Source organism: Balaenoptera physalus (genome assembly GCF_965194825.1).
Source record: "Balaenoptera physalus genome assembly, chromosome: 11".
In the NCBI taxonomy this organism is placed as follows: domain Eukaryota; kingdom Metazoa; phylum Chordata; class Mammalia; order Artiodactyla; family Balaenopteridae; genus Balaenoptera; species Balaenoptera physalus.
The window spans coordinates 3,602,261-3,623,650 of NC_138896.1; the positions used below are offsets into that span (position 1 = coordinate 3,602,261).

The following is a 21,390-nucleotide window of genomic DNA, read 5'->3' on the forward strand; positions in this document are numbered from 1 at the left end:
AGCCACCACCATCTGTTGCCTGGATTACAAGTGTTCAATCTGAACCCCCCCATTTCTCCCGCCAAAAGTTGGTCTCTCTGCATCCCCCCCAATCTATTCCCACTATAGCAATGTGACCTTTTAAAAATACAGACAAGATCCTGCTTAAAAACCCCACTAGCTTCTTGCAGTCCTCGGGTCCCCGCCTCCCAACCCAGCCTCGCCACCAGGCATCCTGGGCTTCCTTTAGTTCCTTGGGTTGCACTGTGTTTCCTGATTCAGGGCTTTGCATGCGCTGCCCCTCCCGCCTGGAGAGCTCCTCTCCCTGCCCTCTGCCCAGGCCACCCACCTCTCGTTTCATCTGAAAGCCCCCTTCCTGGGGAGGCCTCCCCTGACCCTCACCGTCCCCTCCTGCAGCACCCGTTTCCCCATCTGTCGCACTCGGCAGACCTGCCGTTTTCTCCTGTAACCCTCTTGCGAGGCTGCAGGCTCTGAAGGCAGGGCCGGGGCTTGGTCGCTGGTGTGTCCCCGGCTCCTGGCACCGGTTGGCTCCCAGCCAACACTGAACAGATGAGGAGATGAGCGACGGGCAGTGGGGGGAGGGCTGGGCCTGCACGTGACCGACTGGAGATGCTGCTCAGGGTCTCAGCTTTCACACCTGGGCTCGGGGGTGAGCTCGGTGAGCTCCAGTGTCTGCTGGTCCGAGGTCTGTCATCTCTGTGGCTCCTTCCCGCCTGTCGCCTTTGCTCCTGGATGTTGGGTGGCACACTTGCTGTGCCCAGGGACTTGAGATGTTGCGTGAGGCTGGGGAGGGAGGGAGGGAGGTGACAGCTGCTTGGTGGCAGCAGGGAGAGGTAAAGCGAGCTACGCCAGCTCCATCTGGAGAACGAAAGCCACGTGCTTGGTCTCCCAGCAGCGAAGCGTCACAGCCAGACCAAGCACGTGTTACCTCTGAAGGTCTAGAGAGCAGCACGCTTGGTTCCTGTCCCAGGAGAAGTGGGCTTATACTGTGGTATGTCTCACTTGCTCAGCGCTGACGCTGGAAAGCGTCCTCAGCCGGAACCCCGCCGTTAGGACAGCCGCACGTTCCCGAGGCTGGAGGCGGGGCCGCGACGGAGGGTTCGCCCTCCCATCACAGTCCTCACCGCGAGGCCTCAGCTGGGGCCTCGTCGAGCAAACGGAGGCCTTTACACAGCGGCCCTCCCCACAGGGGCATCACCTTGGGTCCTCTGAACCGGGGGGCACCCAGTGCGAGGTGCTGCCTGCCGTACCCGCACCGGCAAGTTGAGGGATCCCTTTGTGGTTTCTGTCACAGAATTCTCCTTCATGCCTTTCCAAATTCCAAATGCAGGGTTAATTTTATCTGAGTTGCAAAAGTTAGCTCTGTTCATTAAGGCTTGGGGCATGTTCAGACCCATCCGTGCGCTTTAATTAACAAAAGAGCCACCCGCTGTTGAAGGCCTGCAGGACAGAGCTCCGTTTGCTTGCTCCACTGCCTCTGTGACTAAGACCTGGGGGGAAGTCTCCTGTGGAGCTGCTATCCTGCTGGCAATTCCAGAAGAATTGCTGGAATTGCTGGGGAGAGGTTCAACTCTGGACTTGGGTTTCCAAGTAGCAGCTGCTTTAATTGATTAAGTGTAAATCAGAGGTGACTTCCGTTGGCTGGCACAGTGGTCGGATGTAGTTGTTTCTGAGTGACCACACGCCTGCCTGGTGCAGAGGGGAACGTGCCCCAGAGCCACATCCCCGGCTGAGATGCTGCCCCGTGACGGTCAGCGGAGGGGGGCACACGCTCCCATTCCCTTCACTGTCTCCCTTCATTCTCACACCTCGGCCCTAAGATGTGCAAGGATCTGGGTTTATAGGGGTAACAGATCTGGGACCAGCCAAGGGTTGGTCTCACAGGCACACAGGACTTTATCCACGGGTCAAAGCATCCAGAAATCACACGTTAAATTGCCAAACAGAATGACTACACGTTTAACCTACTTGGAAGGCACCGTCACAACAGTATCTACGATCCATAGATAAGGTGGGCAGTCACGGTGTGTAACACGGGAGTGAGGACGTGGACCCAGACCTCGCTTGGCTCACGTGACTGTGAGAATTAAAATGACGCAGGGGGCGGTTCAGTGGCAGGTCGGTGATAGTCAAAGCTATTTTAGGACCTGTAACTACTTACGTGAGCCTCTTCCAAACCCAAACACGCGAGTCATGAGTTCACTCAGTACTGTTTACGGAGGTAAGCCAAGAAATCTCCCAGTGTCCGGGTCCCTCATAAAATTCCCAGAAGTCAATTAAGTTATTTACTACCTTATTTCCCTGTTTTTAACTGATGTGTTTCCAAGGATAAATGCATACAAATACTGTTTTTACCTGTAACATCCTCAAAGGGCAGAGTTTCCCGAACTGGCTCAACGTTAAAAAGACCAGGAGAGCTTTCAAGTGTATTTATAAATCATTGTGCCTCACCTCTTCACTTGTCAAGTCAGAGTATGAAGCACTGAGAAACTCCTTTTTAAAAACTCTCCGTCTCTCCAGGTGATTCTGACTCAGTAAGTGAGCTCTGGGATGCATGTCTCAAACCTCGGTGTACACTGGAGTCTCCTGAAGTGTGTCAGACGGAAGATTCTGATTCAGAAGGTTTGGGGTGGGGCTTGGGATCCTGCGTTTCCAGCAAGCTCCCCGGTGGGGCTGACGTCGCCGATCCCGAGACCACACTCCGAGCAGCAGGTTGTACGTACCTGTCCCCAGGTGTGCACCCACACACAGGCCACCTCCGCTGTTGCACTGGGCCCAGGTCTGAATTGCAGGGTGCACCCTTTACCGTTTCAGCTCTGCCCTACTCCCTGCTGCCCCCAAATCTCTACTGGTGCTTGGACTTGCCCTTGCAAAGGGGGGACTCAGCTCAGGGCTGGACCCTCCCTGTTGGTCTCCCCACTGACCCGGCAACCAGCAGGGAACAAAAGGGCATTAATCGTGATGGGTGCGTCTGGTATAGAAGGCCTAGGGACCTTCTCTTTATTGTCAAGGACCAAGAAACAAACTCTGGGAATGCTGTGTACAAGTGCCGAGGAGCTACAAGGAGGGGTGGGCTGGAGGAGACACAGTGAGGCACGACTTTCTCCTGAGGAGCTCCAGCTCTTCATTCTGACACTTGAACCAAGGACAGACAGCCACCCCTTGTCACCCCTTGTCACTCAGGCTGCAGGAGAACGGGAGCCTCGCTCAGTTCATCAGTTCCTAGAGGGCAGGCAGAGCGAGAAGCCATTTAAAGCTGATGCGAGAGGCCACGTGTGGTCTGCTGGGAGTGCCCTTGCCAAGCAGGATGGATGCTGAAAGTGGTCCACGGCTGCCGGTGGCGGCTGGTCCCGGCTCCCTAGGTCCTGGGCTTCTCTGGATTCTCAATGATGAGCTTGTCAGTCGAATATATTTGGCCAATGTGTACCTGGAGGCAAAGAGAAGACACAGACCGAGAACCATGGGCTCCGTTAGCCGTGAAACTCAGAAGTGCGTTTCTACATTTAGGTGCAGATGTGCACCGTCACGGGACGTCGTTCTGGAAACGGCACTGTGGGGCGGAGTGCAGTCACCAGCTTCGCTTCTGCTAATTCCCGGCACTGTCCCACCCACGTCCCGCACTGTGGGAACAGTGGGAGATCCCCACTCGTTCCTTCTCGCCCTTGGGATGGCCCGGCAGTGGGCCGTCCTGAGCCGGGGGAGGCCCAGCCAGACCTGTGCACAGCAGATCCTCACCCAACAGGATCTCTGGCCTTTAGGACTGTTTCTTCCGCAAGGATGGACTTTCACCACCAGGCACTAGTGAGTTCTGTCCACGCTGGGGCAGAAGCAGCACAGCTGTACCCCTGCTCTGCCACTCACCTGTCACACCGCCCACCTCCTGCCTCTGGTCTCAGCACCCTCATCTGTGGGATGAGGGCTACAGGGCTGCTCCCAGCTGATCTTCACGTCCTTTGCTGCTCCAACAGCCTTTGGACCCTCAACACGGTTGGCACCTACGTGGTATGAGAGCCCTGGGGGCAGCTGGGGAATCTGCCAGGGGACGTCACTGCAGACACAGAGGCGAGGACGCCTGTGCTGCAGTGGTGGGAGGTGAAACGGGCTTCCTGTTACCTCCTGAGGGGCCGGCTCTCTGCCTCCCAACGTGTCTTACAGCCGGCAGCAGCCGTGAGGGAGGCTGTGAGGCCCGCTGTCCCCACCTTGCAGCCTGCCTGGACCACCTGGGTGGTCTGTGCCCAGGGCCTGTGTGAGGTCATGTGCTCATTCAGGTCTGCCTGGGAGCCCCTCCAAGGCAGGGCAGGTGACCCAGGCACGCTGTGGCCCTGGGTCCTGCAGTCCTGCGACCACTGACGAGGGGACGAGAAAAGGAAGCGGAGAGCAGAGGGCTCTGCAGCAGAGACGATGTACGGGCATTTGTTGAATGAAAGCCCCGGCAAGCCCTGGAGGAGGTGTGAAGGGCAGCCCAGCCCCGGCTGGGCCACAGATGAATGGCAGGCACCTCCCGTACTGGGACTGTGCTCAGGTGAGGCTGGAGACCCATCCCTGCCCTCAGGAAGCTCAGAGTCCAGGAGGGAGACAGACAAGGAGGGAGGCAACTGTAACCCGATGGCTGGAACATCAGCAGCCGTCTAGCACTATGAGGTAAGTGGGATATGGGGCCACACACGGAAGATGAGAGGCAGGAGGGAGGTGCCTGGGTTCTTGATGACCACGGAGTCATCACACCAGCCAACTCTTCTTTTACATGAGAGAAAAATAAACCGCCGCATTTTTAAAGCTACTGTTATTTGGGTTTCTTCTTATATACAACTACACCAAACCCTAACTGATGTGAATGTATACTGTGAATTTTAAGTGTAGACTATATGACTATTGATAAAAAGGTCACTGCAGACAAGAAGGTGTGCTGTGCCCTAGGATAAGTGGAAACAATGTCCCTATCACCTGGGAAGGCACCATTAACAGACAGTCTGTGAATGTCTAAAGTTTAAAGAAGACCACACTGGGACTTATAAAGATCTTCTTTTCTCCCACAATATTTGCTTTAGAGTATGTGGCTATTAATATTTTAGCATTTCTTCTGTCTAGTCTTTTAATTCACTTATACATTTAAAATGTATGTGTGTATATATAAACAGAATATTTAAATTTGGAATCGTAACTTGCTTTTCAAAACTTAACTTTATATCCTTATGTCATTAAATAGTCTTTGAAAGGATATCTTTAGTAACTGATAAAGTTGCATTGTAAAGATGCACGGTAATTTACGTAATCATTCTCATATGACGAACACTTGCAGAGTTTCTGCTTAGTCCTGGGATTACCATTCTCATGTATAAACCTTCTATAGCATCTCTGATTTTCTTTTCTTATAAAAGGTTTCTAGAAGTGGAATTATTGGGTAAACAGGTATGAATATTTTTATGGTTCTTGATGGATCTTACAAAACAACTTCCCAAAAGTGTGCATTTGCTCGACAACTGACACCCCCTTAGTGGACTGTTTGAAGGTTCGGCAGTGTGTCCATCGCGTCCCAGAACAAACACGTGTCTTCCCACCCAACTCACTGCGGACACCATGAGCGCCCACGGCCACCCTCTCAATGGCTCTCCTGTGTGGCCCTCCTAACAGAGGCCCCACCAGCACAGTCAACGCAGCATTTGTTTCTCACAGTCGGCAATCTAAAGGGTGGAACCTTTGGGGGGTAGGTGCACTCACAAGAAACGCAGTTGTATGAGGTGGCCTGGTCCCAGTCAGCTCCACGAAAAGCTCCAGAGAAAGCTGCACTGGGGTGATCCAAAGAGCTCAAGTTTTAGGAAACTTTTAAGTCAAAACAAACCTTCAAATGTAGAGTCCACTTTGACCGAAGTATGAATTAGACTTTAAAAATTCCACTCAGGGGCTTCCCTGGTGGCACAGTGGTTGAGAATCTGCCTGCCAGTGCAGGGGACACGGGTTCGAGCCCTGGTCTCGGAAGATCCCACATTCCACGGAGCAGCTGGGCCCGTGAGCCACAATTACTGAGCTTGCGCATCTGGAGCCTGTGCTCCGCAACAAAAGAGGCCGCGATAGTGAGAGGCCTGCGCACCGCGATGAAGAGTGGCCCCGCTTGCCACAGCTAGAGAAAGCCCTCGCACAGAAACGAAGACCCAACACAGCTATAAATAAATAAATAAATAAATAAAAATTAAAAAAAAAAATTCCACTCAGAAACAACACTTTTATGGCCTTTGGGGGAAAAAACTGAATGAAAACAGATCTTAATGGTGTTAAGAGAGCGCAAAGATTAACATGTTTCTATCTATCCAGGCCCCTGGTCTGCAATGCACAGTCCTCGGACGGCCGGCACCCTCTTGTGGGTCACGAGCTTCTCACTGACGTCGGGAGACCTTGGTCTCCCCATCTGCCTGTCCCTCAGGCTCATGTGGACCCACACCCACCACGCAGAAGCCCACCCACCTTCTGAGTCGACCGCTGAAGCTTCCCTGGGTCCCCTCTGCAGAAGGGGCTCTCTCTCTCTCTCCTGGGAACACTTATTGCAATGTCTGCGCCACCCAGGGGGCACTCACGTGGCCTTGTCCTATCACCACTGTGTGACTGTGTCAGCTCCTCGGCATGAAGTGTGGCTGAGGAGGAGGAGGAGGAAGCAGGGGCTCGAGCTCTGTTTGGCTCGGCTGCCTTCCCAGCAGAGCCCGGGACAGCGCCAGGCACGTAGGCCTGCTCAGTAAGGACACGGTAACTAACACCACCGGGGTCTGGTATCCCTGGTTGTAAGGCTCTACATGTCCACTAGCTCTAAAATCTGGTCAGTAAGTGGTTATGACGTGCTTTGGTGGAAGAGCTACTAGTGGAAATACAGAATTGATAAAGGCAAGTCAATAAAAATAGCGATAGGGCCATTTACTGTAACAAGAATGTTCACTCACCATTAAGCAAAATCACATGATTTAAATTTGGCCCAGCAGGGGGTTTAAAGCTATAATCCAGGGCTATAAGGGATTAACCCAGAGCAGTAACAGAAGGGGTAAGGGAAATAGTCAGTTCACACAGGGAGTAAATATTAAAGTTATCTCCGCAAGGGCTGTCAAGATGAGGCAATAAACGGTGTAACAGTTCTGTCACACTTATTTGGGCTGTAAGATGTGTCAGCTCACATGGGGGGGGGCGGCCTGCAGTGCTAATGACGGAGCAAGTGGCTCCAGCTGCAGGTGAGGGGAAGTGGTCAGCGGAGGCGAGCAAGTGCAACTACAGCTGCAATTTACAGCCCCTCCAGGACCACGAGCTGACTTCCACCCCACGTCAGACGGTTACCAGGACCACGAGCTGACTTCCACCCCACGTCAGACGATTTCCAGGACCACGAGCTGACTTCCACCCCACGTCAGACGATTACCACGCACAAACGGGTCATTAGAGCCGGTCACACTTTTACTCTATAAACTTTGGGAGATGGCATGAGACTTCACTAGAAAAACACGCAAGTGACTCAACCGCAAGTAGATGGGATGACTGGCTGGCCCTGAAACACGTATGAGCTCTGGGACTCACCAGACAAATAACCTGCTGGGGAGGAAGCGGCAGGATCCAGGAAATGCAACGTAGTCCAGGGTTTCAGGTCCTCACTGCTTACTCCTCTGACGCAAGGAGCATCGCCCGTGCAACACATCTCAACCTGGCTTAGACTCGGGGCGGCGGGGCTCAGTGTGGGCGGTGGGGAGGCTGCCTGGGCCGTCTGATGCTCACTGCCTATGTCACGGGGCTGCTGTGAGAATCACACGGACTGGAATTGAAGAAAAGGTATCGACTGCCCCAGACACTTCCTAGGCCCAAATCTATCAGATGCCTTCATGCTCTTGGGAGGATTAAATAAGAACAGCATGCGGGGGACTTCCCTGGTGGCACAGTGGTTAAGAATCTGCCTGCCAATGCAGGGGACACGGGTTCGAGCCCTGGTCTGGGAAGATCCCACACGCCGCAGAGCAACTAAGCCACGACTACCGAGCCTGCGCTCTGGAGCCCACGAGCCACAACTACTGAGCCCGTGTGCCACAACTACTGAAGCCCGCATGCCTGGAGCCCGTGCTCTGCAACAAGAGAAGCCACCGCAATGAGAAGGCCGCGCACCGCAACGAAGAGTAGCCCCCGCTCGCCGCAACTAGAGAAAGCCCGCGCCCAGCAACGAAGACCCAACGCAGCCAAAAAAAAAAAAAAGTATTTGATTCTTTTGCTCTCACAACAAACTTATGAGGACGATATAACACTATCACCATCGATTTAAAGGCTTTTATAGGCAAACTCTACCTTTGGTGTTTAATTTCTGTACTTGGAAGGCCTGTAATTGCTCAAATGGACATGCCCTTCCATTTCGCAGTGGATCACAGTGAAAATATAATGAGAAAAGACAGCAGCAACTGTCACACACAAAAAACCAACATGCCTAGATATAACCTTAATAAGAAATGTGTGTGATTTTTAGAGAGAAGACTACACAACTTAGAAATATAAAATAAGTTTGAATAAAATGACACACCATGTTCACGGAGAGACTAAATCAATACAAAAATGTCAATCTTTTGCCAAATTATATTTAACACAATGATAATAAAAATCCCAACAGGATTTTTTTTTGAATTACTTGAGAAAATGAAATGTTTATTTGACTGAATATGAAGTCAAGAATAAAAAAGAACATTTTGAAAAGGAAGACATTGAAGCATTTTGGGGATTCAGTGAAAAGAGAGAAATGAACAGGAGAGAGTTAGAAAACAGACCCTGTTTTCCAGAAGTAGTATTTTATTCACAAGATCATACTCACGGGGGTTTGGGGCTTACTGAAGCGGCTGCAGCAGCGGGAACATTTCTCTGAAGTCTCCTTGTGATCTTCATGTAACTGGTGTATTCTGCTCTGCACTGTGTTTATGCTCATTTCAATATAAAAAGGTTTCCCACGTTGTCAAGTAGCTCAGGCTCTTCACGGAGATGCACTGTACCTGTCCTGTGCCTCTGAGTGCCTCCTGACACACCCAGCTTGCGAGGCATGTTTTAACGGTATTACACCTTCCTAGGGGAGCTACACTTGATCGGGGCTTTGGAAGCCTCCCCCCGCAATCTTTAAGCCACCAAGATAATGAATCTTTGTCAGCCTGCAGGTTCTGCCGACTGCCTGCCTGTGCCGTGAAGGAGCAGGGCCATCCGTCTGTGGTCCCTACACCCGCCTCTGTTTCATAACAACGTCAGACAGCTTTCCACGCTGCCTGCAATTCACACAGTAATTCTCTCCAGTGCGATCCCAGCGCGGAGAGTCACTGTCACAGCCTTAGTCAAGTCACTTGCCCTAGCAAACATTTTTCAAATAAACCATTTTTATCATACTTCATGCTTCCTAATAATTTTTAAAGAGCAAAGTGAAAGAGATTCCTGAACTTGTACATAATTTTCCCCAGTTTTTTCTGTTTAGCAACAAGAGCTATTATGAAACCAAAACTTAAGAATATAGGTTGCATGGTCTTCCTCTAGAAATGCTCTTGAGGAACCTGTTTTCTTTGTAGGATTCAGTAGCCAGAGCTGTTTTTCAAAAGGTTTACATATAGTAACATAACTTTGCTGCTTGTAATTTTGCTATGGTCTTGTGCAGTGGGAGAACACCTGAAGCACTCAAACTAGGTGTGTGAAAATTCAGACGACAGCTAAAAAGGAGGTCAGTTCAAAGAAGCCGGGAAGAGTCTCTCTGCGCTCCCCCCAGCCCCCTTCCACCCTGCTCTGTGAGCCTTGAAGTTCAGATACTGGCTATTCCTGTTGTGGAGGGCGGTGGTGAGGGGCTGACCTCTTATTTCCTCTGTGACGCTCCTTGCAGAGTGATGAACAAATTCATATCTCTTCCCTGAATCCCATGTTCCGTTTAATAGTGACTGTGTTTCGCCCTCGCTTGTAGGGACAAGAGAGAACCCAGGGGCAAGCGTGTGCACTCTCACTGGCGTGGCCACACGTCCGGTTCACACAGAGGGTCCCAGCCTGATTGCTAATGGGGTCTCTCTCACCTCAAGGGGCCCAGTTTGGATGACGACTTACATGGTCGCCCTAACTCTTATCCACTGTTGTCAGATTTCTGGGCCATTCTGTTGTTTTTCTGCACGTCGTATGTTCAGCTACAAGAAAAAAGCAGGCTATGATGTGATGGCTTCTTTCTTCCGTTTTCCAGGCCATGAGAGTAAAGGAAACCAGACCATTTTAACGGGTCTCAGAGAGCTGTGGCCGCAAAGGAGCCTGAAGTGGAGGGCAGCCGGCAGGGGTGCCCTCTGCAGGAACAGACACGCACGTAAGGCGGCGGGTCCCAACAAGGGCGAGGCCCAGAACCACAGGGCCAGCTTCCCAGGACACATGCGGCCTGGGCCACTCTTGAGTTCCTCAGGAGGGACGTGGGGTGAGGGTGCAGTCATCTCTCCTTTGCTGCTGGTCGGCTCCCCTGAGTGAGCAGGGGCGCTGATCTAAGGCGGTTCATCATTATTATTCTAAAATTACTGTCAGATTTTTTTCCCCAGTGAGTGAATACGACTCCCAAAACCAAACAAAACCCAGGGTTGATATTTCCCTGTCAGGTGCACTTTGGGCCCAGCCCTGCCAGAAGGTGGAGCAGAGGCTGGGAGACCAGGTCGGGGAGGGAGCGTCCCCGCAGCCCAGGGTCGCTCTAAACGCCACACTGTCAGCGAGGGCCGGGGCTGTGTCCTCCGGCCCCTCCGCACCCGCTCTCTGCAGGTGCCGGGCACTGCTCAGGGTGAAGCAGGAGACAGGTGCTGGCCGTCCCCCTCCACACTCACACTCGCTGGCCACGAGGGGACACCAGAGACAGACAGTCTGCTGGCCAGTAGCCTGCAGTCCCCCGGCGTGGGTGGGGAAGCTCTGCAGGCGAAAGCCACCCAACGGCAGGTCAGCACCAGCAACTTGGTCACCAGGCCCTTCTTGGAAGCGGGCAGAGCCCAGGGCCCGAGCGTCATGTCCGAGTGAAAGTGGCACTTCCCCGGGACGGCGACATCGAGAGCCCCGGCAAACTGCCAGAGACAAGTCCGTCAGAGGTCACGCTGCTGCCTGGCTCGGTGCCCCTCAGCCCTGCACGCGGGCCTCAGGCCACCAGGGCCAGTGGCCAGGCCAGGACCCTCATGCGCGAAGTGCGGGGCAAACAACAGAAACAAACAAATGAGGAATCACAGTCTGTGCGTCCTCCTGCAAACTGCTTTTCAAGCTCAGCATCTTTCCGTGTCAGGACGCACAGACCTCCTTCTTTCTTTCGAACAGCTGCCTTGTCTTCCTTTGCTCCCAGCCCCGCCGGGACCTGCTGGGTGATATGCAGGGACACTGGAACAGACAGACGGTCAGCAACGCCCTCACGTTCCCAGGGCGTGGGAGCTTCCTTAAACAACGCTGGGGCCGACACGCCCCAGCACATCTGATTAACTGGGCTCCCTTCTGTCCTCCTCACTCCGAAGGTAGGTTGAAAGAGCAGCCCAGTGGACACCGAGAGACCAACACCGTCACGAACCAAAGCGCCCGGCAGAGCCGCAGAGGAAGCAGTGGGCCCGGATGCTGAGAGGCTATGCCAGGCCGGGCCCCAACCCGGCACACACGCCCCCGTCCACCCCCAGCCCTGAGAAGCCCACGAGCTCCTGGGAGCCCCTGAGGAGCTGGTCCCGGAAGGTGGGAGGGAGTTGGGACAAGGGCCGCCAACAGTGCCGGGCAGTGAAGTCGTGCCCCTGCTCCACGTGACTCAGCCCTATGTCTCCTAATCCTGACCCCTGGAGAGCCGCCGTATTCCACAGGCCCCAACTTGGCAGGGTCTACGAGACACTTAAGTGTATGTGTAAGGACACCTGGCGATTCTCAGAGATGCCTGGAGGAAGGGGACCCCTCGAAGCACAGGGTCCCTGCTGGCCGGGGGACAGGGCAAGGCTGACGTTCAGCTGGTAAGGGCCACACTTGTGAAAACGCTGAACTGCTTCCACACTCGGCACCTGACTGCTGCTCCGACCCTCTCTCTGCCACCCGGTCTCCCTCTTCCAGGAGGCCTGGGCCTCGCGCTGGGGTCCCCATCTGGCTTGGTGGACTGCTTTCCAGCTCCAGCTTGGCCAGCTTTCATTCAGATGGGCCAATGCCTATGCTGCCCTGGTGGGTAAACATCTGACCATCAGCTCTGGGGCGGGGACTCTGGGCTGTAGGTTTGGGCTGTTACTGAAAAGGGATGCAGAGTTTTCAGCGACAGGCTACTGACCGTGAGGCCCACATCTGCTTTCCTTCCAGTATTCTGCAGAGGGGATGTGAAGACAGCTGGACAGAATGGCCAAATTTTGGGCCATCAGGAAGTTATTCTGGATGAGAGAGAAAGGGAAGGCCAGAGCCAGAGCCTGAAATGATGCCACGGGTCTGACGGGACAGTAAGCTGGACCTTCCCTTTCGGTGCCAGCCCAGGGCGGCGGCCCCTTGGTATCCTCAGTGCTCACAGGGTCAAGGAGAGGGCGGGCGGCTTTCTCTTAACAATCTCACCTCCCAGGCCCTTGTAGGACATGAGAACTCACCGTACACAGCCTTAGCTCTGTCCCTGGAGCCCGGCTACTGAACACGCTCTCCAATTAGACACCCAGGAAGCAAAGAATTGATACCAGAGGGACCCTACTGACCCCCAAACGGAAGCATCAACTTCAACGTCAGGACCGTGGGCTGCTGTGCCCACTACCGTCTCCACTACGTCACTGACAGTACAGACCTCGGAGACCTACTGCGAGGTGCATGCTGTCCCGGTGGATGAAGTAACGGGTCCCCGAATAACCTGCTGTGCGCAGCGGCATCAAGAAGCCAACTGCCAGTTGACTCCGCGACAGGGGAAAGAACCAGGCCTTCGAATCACAAGCTGCAGACGCCCGGCCAGCACGCAGCAGTGGGCAGGCCATGCGGCTCTCCTCCCCTGGGCCTGCTTTCACTTGCCCCAGAGCAGGTCAGGCTGCAGCAGCGGGCGACACGGTGCACAGGCCACATTGCCCGGGCGAGCCTGCACAGGACCACCTCCGCCTACCTCCTTCTGTGCCCCCCGGCTCCCCGGGGAGGAGGAAAAGCCCAGAGGAGCTTCTCGCCACTGCGGCAGCCTCCTCCCGCCACCTCGGGGAGATGGCCTCGGTGCACACGGCTTTTCTCTGAAGCATGCACACTGTCTCTTTAAATGTGCTCGCCTTTAACTGCGAACAGCAAAGTGCGAGGAAATGAATCTTCCTGCCCCAACTTTTTGCCACGGCTGATTTAATAAAGAGCCTGGGAGGGCTTCCCTGGTGGCGCAGTGGTTAAGAGTCTGCCTGCCAATGCAGGGGACACAGGTTCGAGCCCTGGTCTGGGAAGATCCCACATGCCGTGGAGCAGCTAAGCCCGTGAGCCACAACTACTGAGCCTGCGCGTCTGGAGCCTGTGCTCCGCAACGGGAGAGGCCGTGACAGTGAGAGGCCCGCGCACCGCAATGAGGAGTGGCCCCTGCTCGCCGCAACTAGAGAAAGCCCTTGCACAGAAACGAAGACCCAACACAGCCAAAAATAAATAAATTAAAAAAAAAAAAAAAAAAAAAGAGCCTGGGACCGTTCTGTTCTGTTAAGGCACCTGCAATCCAGCAGATGGGCCTTCTTCACTGCCACTGCTTTAGAGAAATCGGACTATGGTCATTTTACTAGGAATAGGACAGCTTCACACTTCTGTGTGTGACACAGTAATAGCTAAACTCTCTCTAGCACTTGACAGTTTACACGGTTGTACGCACTCTTATCGGCTCACCTGATTCTTACAAGGTGTGTAGAGCAGGTGGGTGTCGTCCTCATGTCTCTTTTACAGTTAAAGAGATGAGAGTCTAAGAGGTAAAGTTACTTTACCCAACATCACAGGGTTAATACGTAGTACTCTGACTTGAAGCAAATCTCTAAATTCTAATCCTTTCAATCTCAGCTAATTCTATGAATACATGGTGGTTTATAAACCTAGCATGAAAAGAAATAATAATTAAAAAAAAAAATCAACCATAATCCCACCACCCCAAATCAACTTTATTTTTATTTCTGCGTACTAATTTTGTCACGTTTACATTTGAAAAGCTGGAAGACACTGTTCACAAATGATCATGTGCACGTACAGTCTGTGTTCCTAACCTAGAACCCTCATGCCACACATGCGTCCCCACGTGTCCACGCAGCCTGCACAACTGTAAACGGCCAACAGTGTGTTTCCATAGCTCTAGGTTCGGTCTCATTTCCAGTAGCTCAGCTGAAAACACAATCAATTCCAGGGTAGGGTTCGTCTACCCGCCCACCCCTTTTCAAGCTTTTGGAGAAAAGTGTTTTTCCTGGAAGACATATTACTTTAATGAGTTCACGTGTTTTTTGTCTTTTTTCTCTTTTCCACTTGTTCCTTCCCCCCCTTACTTATGCATCCAATTGGACTAAAAGTATGACGTCAGAAATGTCCATCTCTCACAGATGGGCCGAGATAACGACCCCACTGAGTAACCAGCCCGACCGCGCGAAGGAGCAGCTGGTGACTTTGTCCTGAGATCAGCGTCCCTGCCTAGGAAGCGCCCCCTGCTCCGCGTCCCAGCCCGGCTCCGGCAGCAGGCTCACAGCCTGGCTCTGCAGGCGCTGCTGAAGCCCAGCGAGGTCCCAGCGAGGCCCGGCGAGGCTCTCCCACAGGCCCACAGGAGCAGACCTGGGATGCGGCCTCGGGGCTCTGGGGAACCCTGCGGTGGGCGTGGCCTTCTGCAGTCCCAGCCCTGCTCCCAGCCCCACCCACACGGCGCCGCCTTTATTCGGGGTGGGTTTACGCGTCTGTCTCGACAGGAGGCGGAGAGCTCCTGGAAACCAGGGGCTGTGTCCTCTTCGTGCCCCGGCACCTGGCACCTAGCAGTGTGGAGTCAGCTTCCTTGCCACCCTCCAGAGAGAGCCTGGAGGCCGGTCCTCATCACGACTCCCGGGAGATACCTTCGGCGACCCCGCCGACGCGGCGGGCAGAGCCAGGGTGAGGAGGAGACGGGGCCTTGCCCCGCCCATGCCACCCCACTCAGCCGCTAGAATCATCCCTCTCTGGTCACATGTGGCTTTCCTGCTCGCTCACACTGAGCCCTCATCCCCGCCTCGTGCCTAGGAGGGTGCCTCGCTCAATCCCTGCTGAACAGCGAATGATCCCAGGAGAAGGAGGTGCCTGCCCAAGGCGCAGGCCCTGCAGAAGGGAAGCGGGAGGCCAGCACCCTGGGAGGTGGCGCTGGCTAGGTTCCTGGCTCTCACCACAAAACCAGCTGAGTCTGCATTCTCTCTACTGAGAATATGGAGGGAGGGACTCGGGGCACCTGGAGACCCGAATACGCCCTGCTCCCCTCCACCCCCGGCCCCGCCTCCCCGCCCCTGAGACAGTCATGAGTCTTGGAGGCGGGCGGGGCAGCTGGGGTGTCACAGGGTGAGTTTGTGAGAACCTCCCCCCGAAAAAGACCTGCAGGGGACCATGCAGGGCCTGGAGGCCAGCACTGGGGACTCTGGTAGGGGTGTGGCCGGACGAGAGCCACCTGGCTGACACTGGCCCCTTGTCAGTGAGCTCTGTCAGTCAAGGAGCGGCTGGAGAACAAGGCTGACGCTCTCTGCTCCCGAGTTGGGGTTGCATTAGGGGACCTGGGACATGAAGACAGGCAGCTGCTGCCACCACTATGGCACCGGTCCCCGGGAGGAGGGAACACTTCCCTCTTGTCACGTATGGAACTGCAGCCATGCAGGGTAGGCTAACGACCAGACCTGAAGCCCAGGGAGATGACAAAGGAAAACAACAGAACACCTAAGGGAATCCAGGAGCCAGACGGACGAAATCTGACCCAAATGGCCGCCTATAACATAAAGCTGCTGGGAGAGGCGAAGGACCAGCACTTGGACTCAGGAAGAAACAACTGGTAAGAATGGACTTGTTTATGAAATTTACACATGTAGGGAGATAGGATGTCTTGATGGAAAAACCAGGTATCCTTTTTCAAATAACAGTAAAAAATGTATGCTTCTAATTATCAGCATCAGGCTACAGAAGACAATCATCAACAACATGGAAAAGTAGAATAGAATTCCCAAACTAATAAAAGAGGGGAAAAAGGCATGAATAGCTACTTGATAAAACCAACACAAATAAAGAAGTGAAGAAGAGAAAACAAGTCATGATAAATAACAGAATGAGATGAAAGGAACAAAATCAACTCCATCAGCCGTTACATGAAATGTGAAAGGACTAGCTGGGATTGGTAACAAAACAAGACAAAACTCCTAAAACACAAGCAATAAAGACTGAAATCGAGGGATGAATTAAGATACACTAGGCATATTCTGGGGAAAAAAATTACCAGTTTATATTAACAGTAGACAAGGTAGAGATGAGTCTAAAAAGCACTAAATTGAATAGTGAGCAACATTTACAAAAAAGATGTAGCAGCAGTTTATAAGATGTAAACTTGTATGCTCTAAATAAAGACAGTAGCTGAGCATATAAAGCCAAAACTATTAGAAATGAAAGGAGAAATTCTTAAAAATAAGATTCTAGTGGGGAACTCTGATATTCTTCTTCCAAAACAGAGCAAAGCCAGTACATTAAAGCACTTGGCCAAAGAAAATCTTAAAAGAGTTTTCATTTCTCAGGTTAATTTACTTTTTATTGGATTTTTGATTTAGCTGCCAGAGAGGTGCCCGTAACTTTCTCTTAAAGCATATCCTTAGTATGTAGTCATTAAAAACGACATTGTACTTTAAGAAGATAAACAAAATGGATAAACCGTTAGCCAGATTCATCAAGAAAAAAAAGGGAAAAGACTCAAATCAACAGAATTAGAAATGAAAAAGGAGAAGTAACAAATGACACTGCAGAAATACAAAGGATCATGAGAGATTACTACAAGCAACTATATGCCAATAGAATGGACAACCTGGAAGAAATGGATAAATTCTTAGAAAAGCACAACCTTCTGAAACTGAACCAGGAAGAAACAGAAAACATAAACACACCAATCACAAGCACTGAAATTGAAAGTGTGATTAAAAATCTTCCAACAAACAAAAGCCCTGGACCAGATGGCTTCACAGGCGAATTCTAACAAACGTTTAGAGAAGAGCTAACACCTATCCTTCTCAAACTCTTCCAAAACATAGCAGAGGGAGGAACACTCCTGAACTCATTCTATGAGGCCACCATCACCCTGTGATACCAAAACCAGATAAAGATGTCACAAAGAAAGAAAACTACAGGCCAATATCACTGATGAACATAGATGCAAAAATCCTCAACAAAATACTAGCAAACAGAATCCAACAGCACATTAAAAGGATCATATACCATGATCAAGTGGGGCTTATCCCAGGAATGCAAGGATTCTTCAATATATGCAAATCAATCAACATGATGCACCATATTAACAAACTGAAGGAGAAAAACCATATGATCATCTCAATAGATGCAGAAAAAGCTTTTGACAAAATTCAACACCCATTTATGATAAAAATCCTCCAGAAAGTAGGCACAGAGGGAACTTACCTCAACATAATAAAGGCCATATATGACAAACCCACAGCCAACATCATTCCAATGGTGAAAAACAAACCATTTCCACTAAGATCAGGAACAAAACAAGGTTGCCCATTATCACCACTATTATTCAACATAGTTTTGGAAGTTTTAGCCACAGCAATCAGAGAAGAAAACGAAATAAAAGGAATCCAAATCGGAAAAGAAGTAAAACTGTCACTGTTTGCAGATGACATGATACTATACATAGAGAATCCTAAAGATGCTACCAGAAAGCTACGAGAGCTAATCTATGAATCTGGTAAAGCAGCAGGATACAAAATTAATGCACAGAAATCTCTTGCATTGCTATACACTACTAGTGAAAAACCTGAAAGAGAAATTAAGGAAACACTCCCATTTACCACTGCAACAAAAGAATAAAATACCTAGGAATAAACCTACCCAAGGGGCTTCCCTGGTGGCACAGTGGTTAAGAATCCACCTGCCAATGCAGGGAACATGGGTTCGAGCCCTGGTCCGGGAAGATCCCACATGCCGCGGAGCGACTAAGCCCATGTGCCACAACTACTGAGCCTGTGCTCTAGAGCCCTTGCTCGGCAACAAGAGACACCACCACAATGAGAAGCCCGTGTACCGCAACGAAGAGTAGCCCCTACTCACCGCAAGTAGAGAAAGCCTGCGTGCAGCAATGAAGAACCAACGCAGCCAGAAATAAATAAATAATAAATAAATTTACATATATTAAAAAAAACCTACCTAAGGAGACAAAAGACCTGTATGCAGAAAACTATAAGACACTGATGAAAGAAATTAAAGATGATACAAACAGATTGAGAGATATACCATGTTCTTGGATTGGACGAATCAACATTGTGAAAATGACTCTACTACCCAAAGCAATCTACAGATGCAATGCAGTCCCTATCAAACTACCAATGGCATTTTTCACAGAACTAGAACAAAAAATTTCACAATTTGTATGGAAACACAAAAGACCCCGAATATCCAAAGCAATCTTGAGAAAGAAAAAAGGAGCTGGAGCAATCAGGCTCCCCGACTTCAGACTATACTACAAAGCTACAGTAATCAAGACAGTATGGAACTGGCACAAAAAAAGAAATATAGATCAATGGAACAGGATAGAAAGCCCAGAGATAAACCCACGCACATATGGTCATCTTATCTTTGATAAAGGAGGCAAGAGTATATAATGGAGAGAAGACAGCCTCTTCAATTAGTGGTGCTGGGAAAACTGGACAGCTACATGTAAAAGAATGAAATTAGAACACTCCCTAACACCATACACAAAAATAAACTCAAAATGGATTAAAGACCTAAATGTAAGACCAGACACTATCAAACTCTTAGAGGAAAACATAGGCAGAACACTCTATGACATAAGTCACAGCAAGATCCTTTTTGACCCACCTCCTAGAGAAAGGGAAATGAAAACAAAAATAAATAAATGGGACCTAATGAAACTTAAAGGCTTTTGCACAGCAAAGGAAACCATAAACAAGATGAAAACACAACCCTCAGAATGGGAGAAAATATTTGCAAATGAAGCAACTGACAAAGGATTAATCTCCAAAATATACAAGAAGCTCATGCAGCTCAATATCAAAAAAACAAACAACCCAATCCAAAAATGGGCAGAAGACCTAAATAGACATTTCTCCAAAGAAGATCTACAGATTGCCAACAAACACATGACAGGATGCTCAACATCACTAATCATTAGAGAAATGCAAATCAAAATTACAATGAGGTATCACCTCACACCAGTCAGAATGGCCGTCATCAAAAACTCTACAAACAATAAATGCTGGAGAGGGTGTGGAGAAAAGGGAACTCTCTTGCACTGTTGGTGGGAATGTAAATTGATAAAGCCACTATTGGAGAACAGTATGGCGTTCCTTAAAAAGCTAAAAATAGAATTACCATATGACCCAGCAGTCCCACTACTGGGCATATACCCTGAGAAAACCATAATTCAAAAAGCAACATGTACCACAATGTTCACTGCAGCACTATTTACAATAGCCAGGACATGGAAGCAACCCAAGTGTTCATCGATAGATGAACTCAGCCATACAAAGAAACAAAATAGAGTTATTTGTAGTGAGGTGGATGGACCCAGAGTCTGTCATACAGAGGGAAGTAAGTCAGAAAGAGAAAAACAAATACCGTATGCTAACACATATATATGGAATCTAAAAAAAAAAAAAAAAAAAAGGTTCTAACGAACCTAAGGGCAGGACAGGAATAAAGACGCAGACGTAGAGAATGGACTTGAGGACACGGGGAGGGGAAAGGGTAAGCTGGGATGAAGTGAGAGAGTGGCATTGACATATATACACTACCAAATTTAAAATAGATAGCTAGTGGGAAGCAGCCGCATAGCACAGGGAGATCAGCTCCGTGCTTTGTGACCATCTAGAGTGGTGGGATAGGGAGGGTGGGAGGGAGACGCAAGAGGGAGGGGATATGGGGATATAGGTATACATAGAGCTGATTCACTTTGTTATACAGCAGAAACTAACACAACATTGTAAAGCAATGATACTCCAATAAAGATGTTAATAAAAAATCAATAAATCAAAAAAAAGTCTTAATTGTGCAGTATAAGTTCACAACATCTCAGATGTATTTGTACTCTTAAAAAATATATATCTTTTTCAGAATTCTGCGATGTCAACTTCTCATAACCAATTCTTATTAAACTCTAAACTAGTAGTCCAGGTTTTCCAGGTTTTAATTCAGTTTTATTTATTTTCTTTGGTATGTATTAAACTTAAAAGACCACTTAAACATTCCTTGCAGTAATGTTCTAAGATGTTTTTGAGGGTAATTTAAAATTTTCCATAGTATTAAAAATAGAAAATTGAAAATGTGTTATTGTGATAAGAGGTACTGTTAAAGCACAACAGAAGTGGTTTAATTGGCGTGTACATTTCCACTTTAAAAATGACTGTTATAAAAAAAAATGACATTGTAGAAGAATATTTAATGACCTGGAAAATATAATTTGGGTGGAAAAGAAAAAGCAGGATGCAAATCATAATTGAGAGGCAATCATCACATGCCTTGGCTTCATAACTCTGTCCCGAACTTACACCTTTTTCTTCATGCAGCCCTGGGTCCCCAGCTGACAGATCAGGATTCATCAGCAGATCGGAAATTCTGACCTGGCTTAAGCCCAGGCAAGTTTCTAGGACTGTACCCAGCTCTCGTGGCTTTGGGACCACCCCCCAGAGTGAGGAGAGGAGGCATCTCTGCATCCCATCGCCTCTCTGGGGCTAAGGTTGAGGGTCACCTGCTTTACCTGCTGAGCAATGCGTCTTTCGGAAAGTCACATTTACTGGGCAGGTAGCAGGCTGAGCGGCTTCATTACTTAGTTTCTCACTTAATTTTTACAAATACCCTATCACTACATGATACATACATCTTATGGATGAGTAAAAAGAATCAGAGAAATTTAGTGACCTGCCTACATTTTCACAACTGGTACATGAATTATGCAGCTGGATTAATCCAATCCAGGTCTTCTGACTCCAAAACCTATGACCTTTTCAAAATATATCTCTCTCTATATATTCATAACCATACTTTGCTACTTTATCAGAGCTAAGTAAGCCTATCAAGAGTCAGGGAACGGAAGGGAGGAGACGGCCAGCTCCTGGGCTGGAGATGAACCTAGAAAGGTCACTGGTGAGGGGAATCTGGGTGAGACCAAAATCTATCATCTTTTTACTATAACACACCTCCTCTGAAAAAGTGTTTCTCTCCTTTCTACTGAATATTTTAAGTAGAAGCCCCATGTTATTCAAACAG

General features: G+C 49.9%; 1 protein-coding gene across 4 annotated transcripts in view; it reads right to left on the reverse strand.

The window, feature by feature from the left end:
* LYRM4 (LYR motif containing 4) overlaps nucleotides 1-21,390 on the reverse strand; it is a 190,016-nt gene that overhangs the window by 65,369 nt on the left and 103,257 nt on the right. For 2 of the 4 annotated variants that reach the window (XM_082413442.1, XM_082413443.1), the window contains one exon: nucleotides 2,967-3,427. The exons of the other annotated variants lie outside the window; for them this stretch is intronic. In XM_082413442.1, the coding sequence (XP_082269568.1) occupies nucleotides 3,359-3,427 (69 nt within the window). In that variant the 3' untranslated portion in view covers nucleotides 2,967-3,358. Of the gene's footprint in view, nucleotides 1-2,966; nucleotides 3,428-21,390 lie in introns of those variants that run through there. 4 annotated transcript variants of the gene reach the window in all.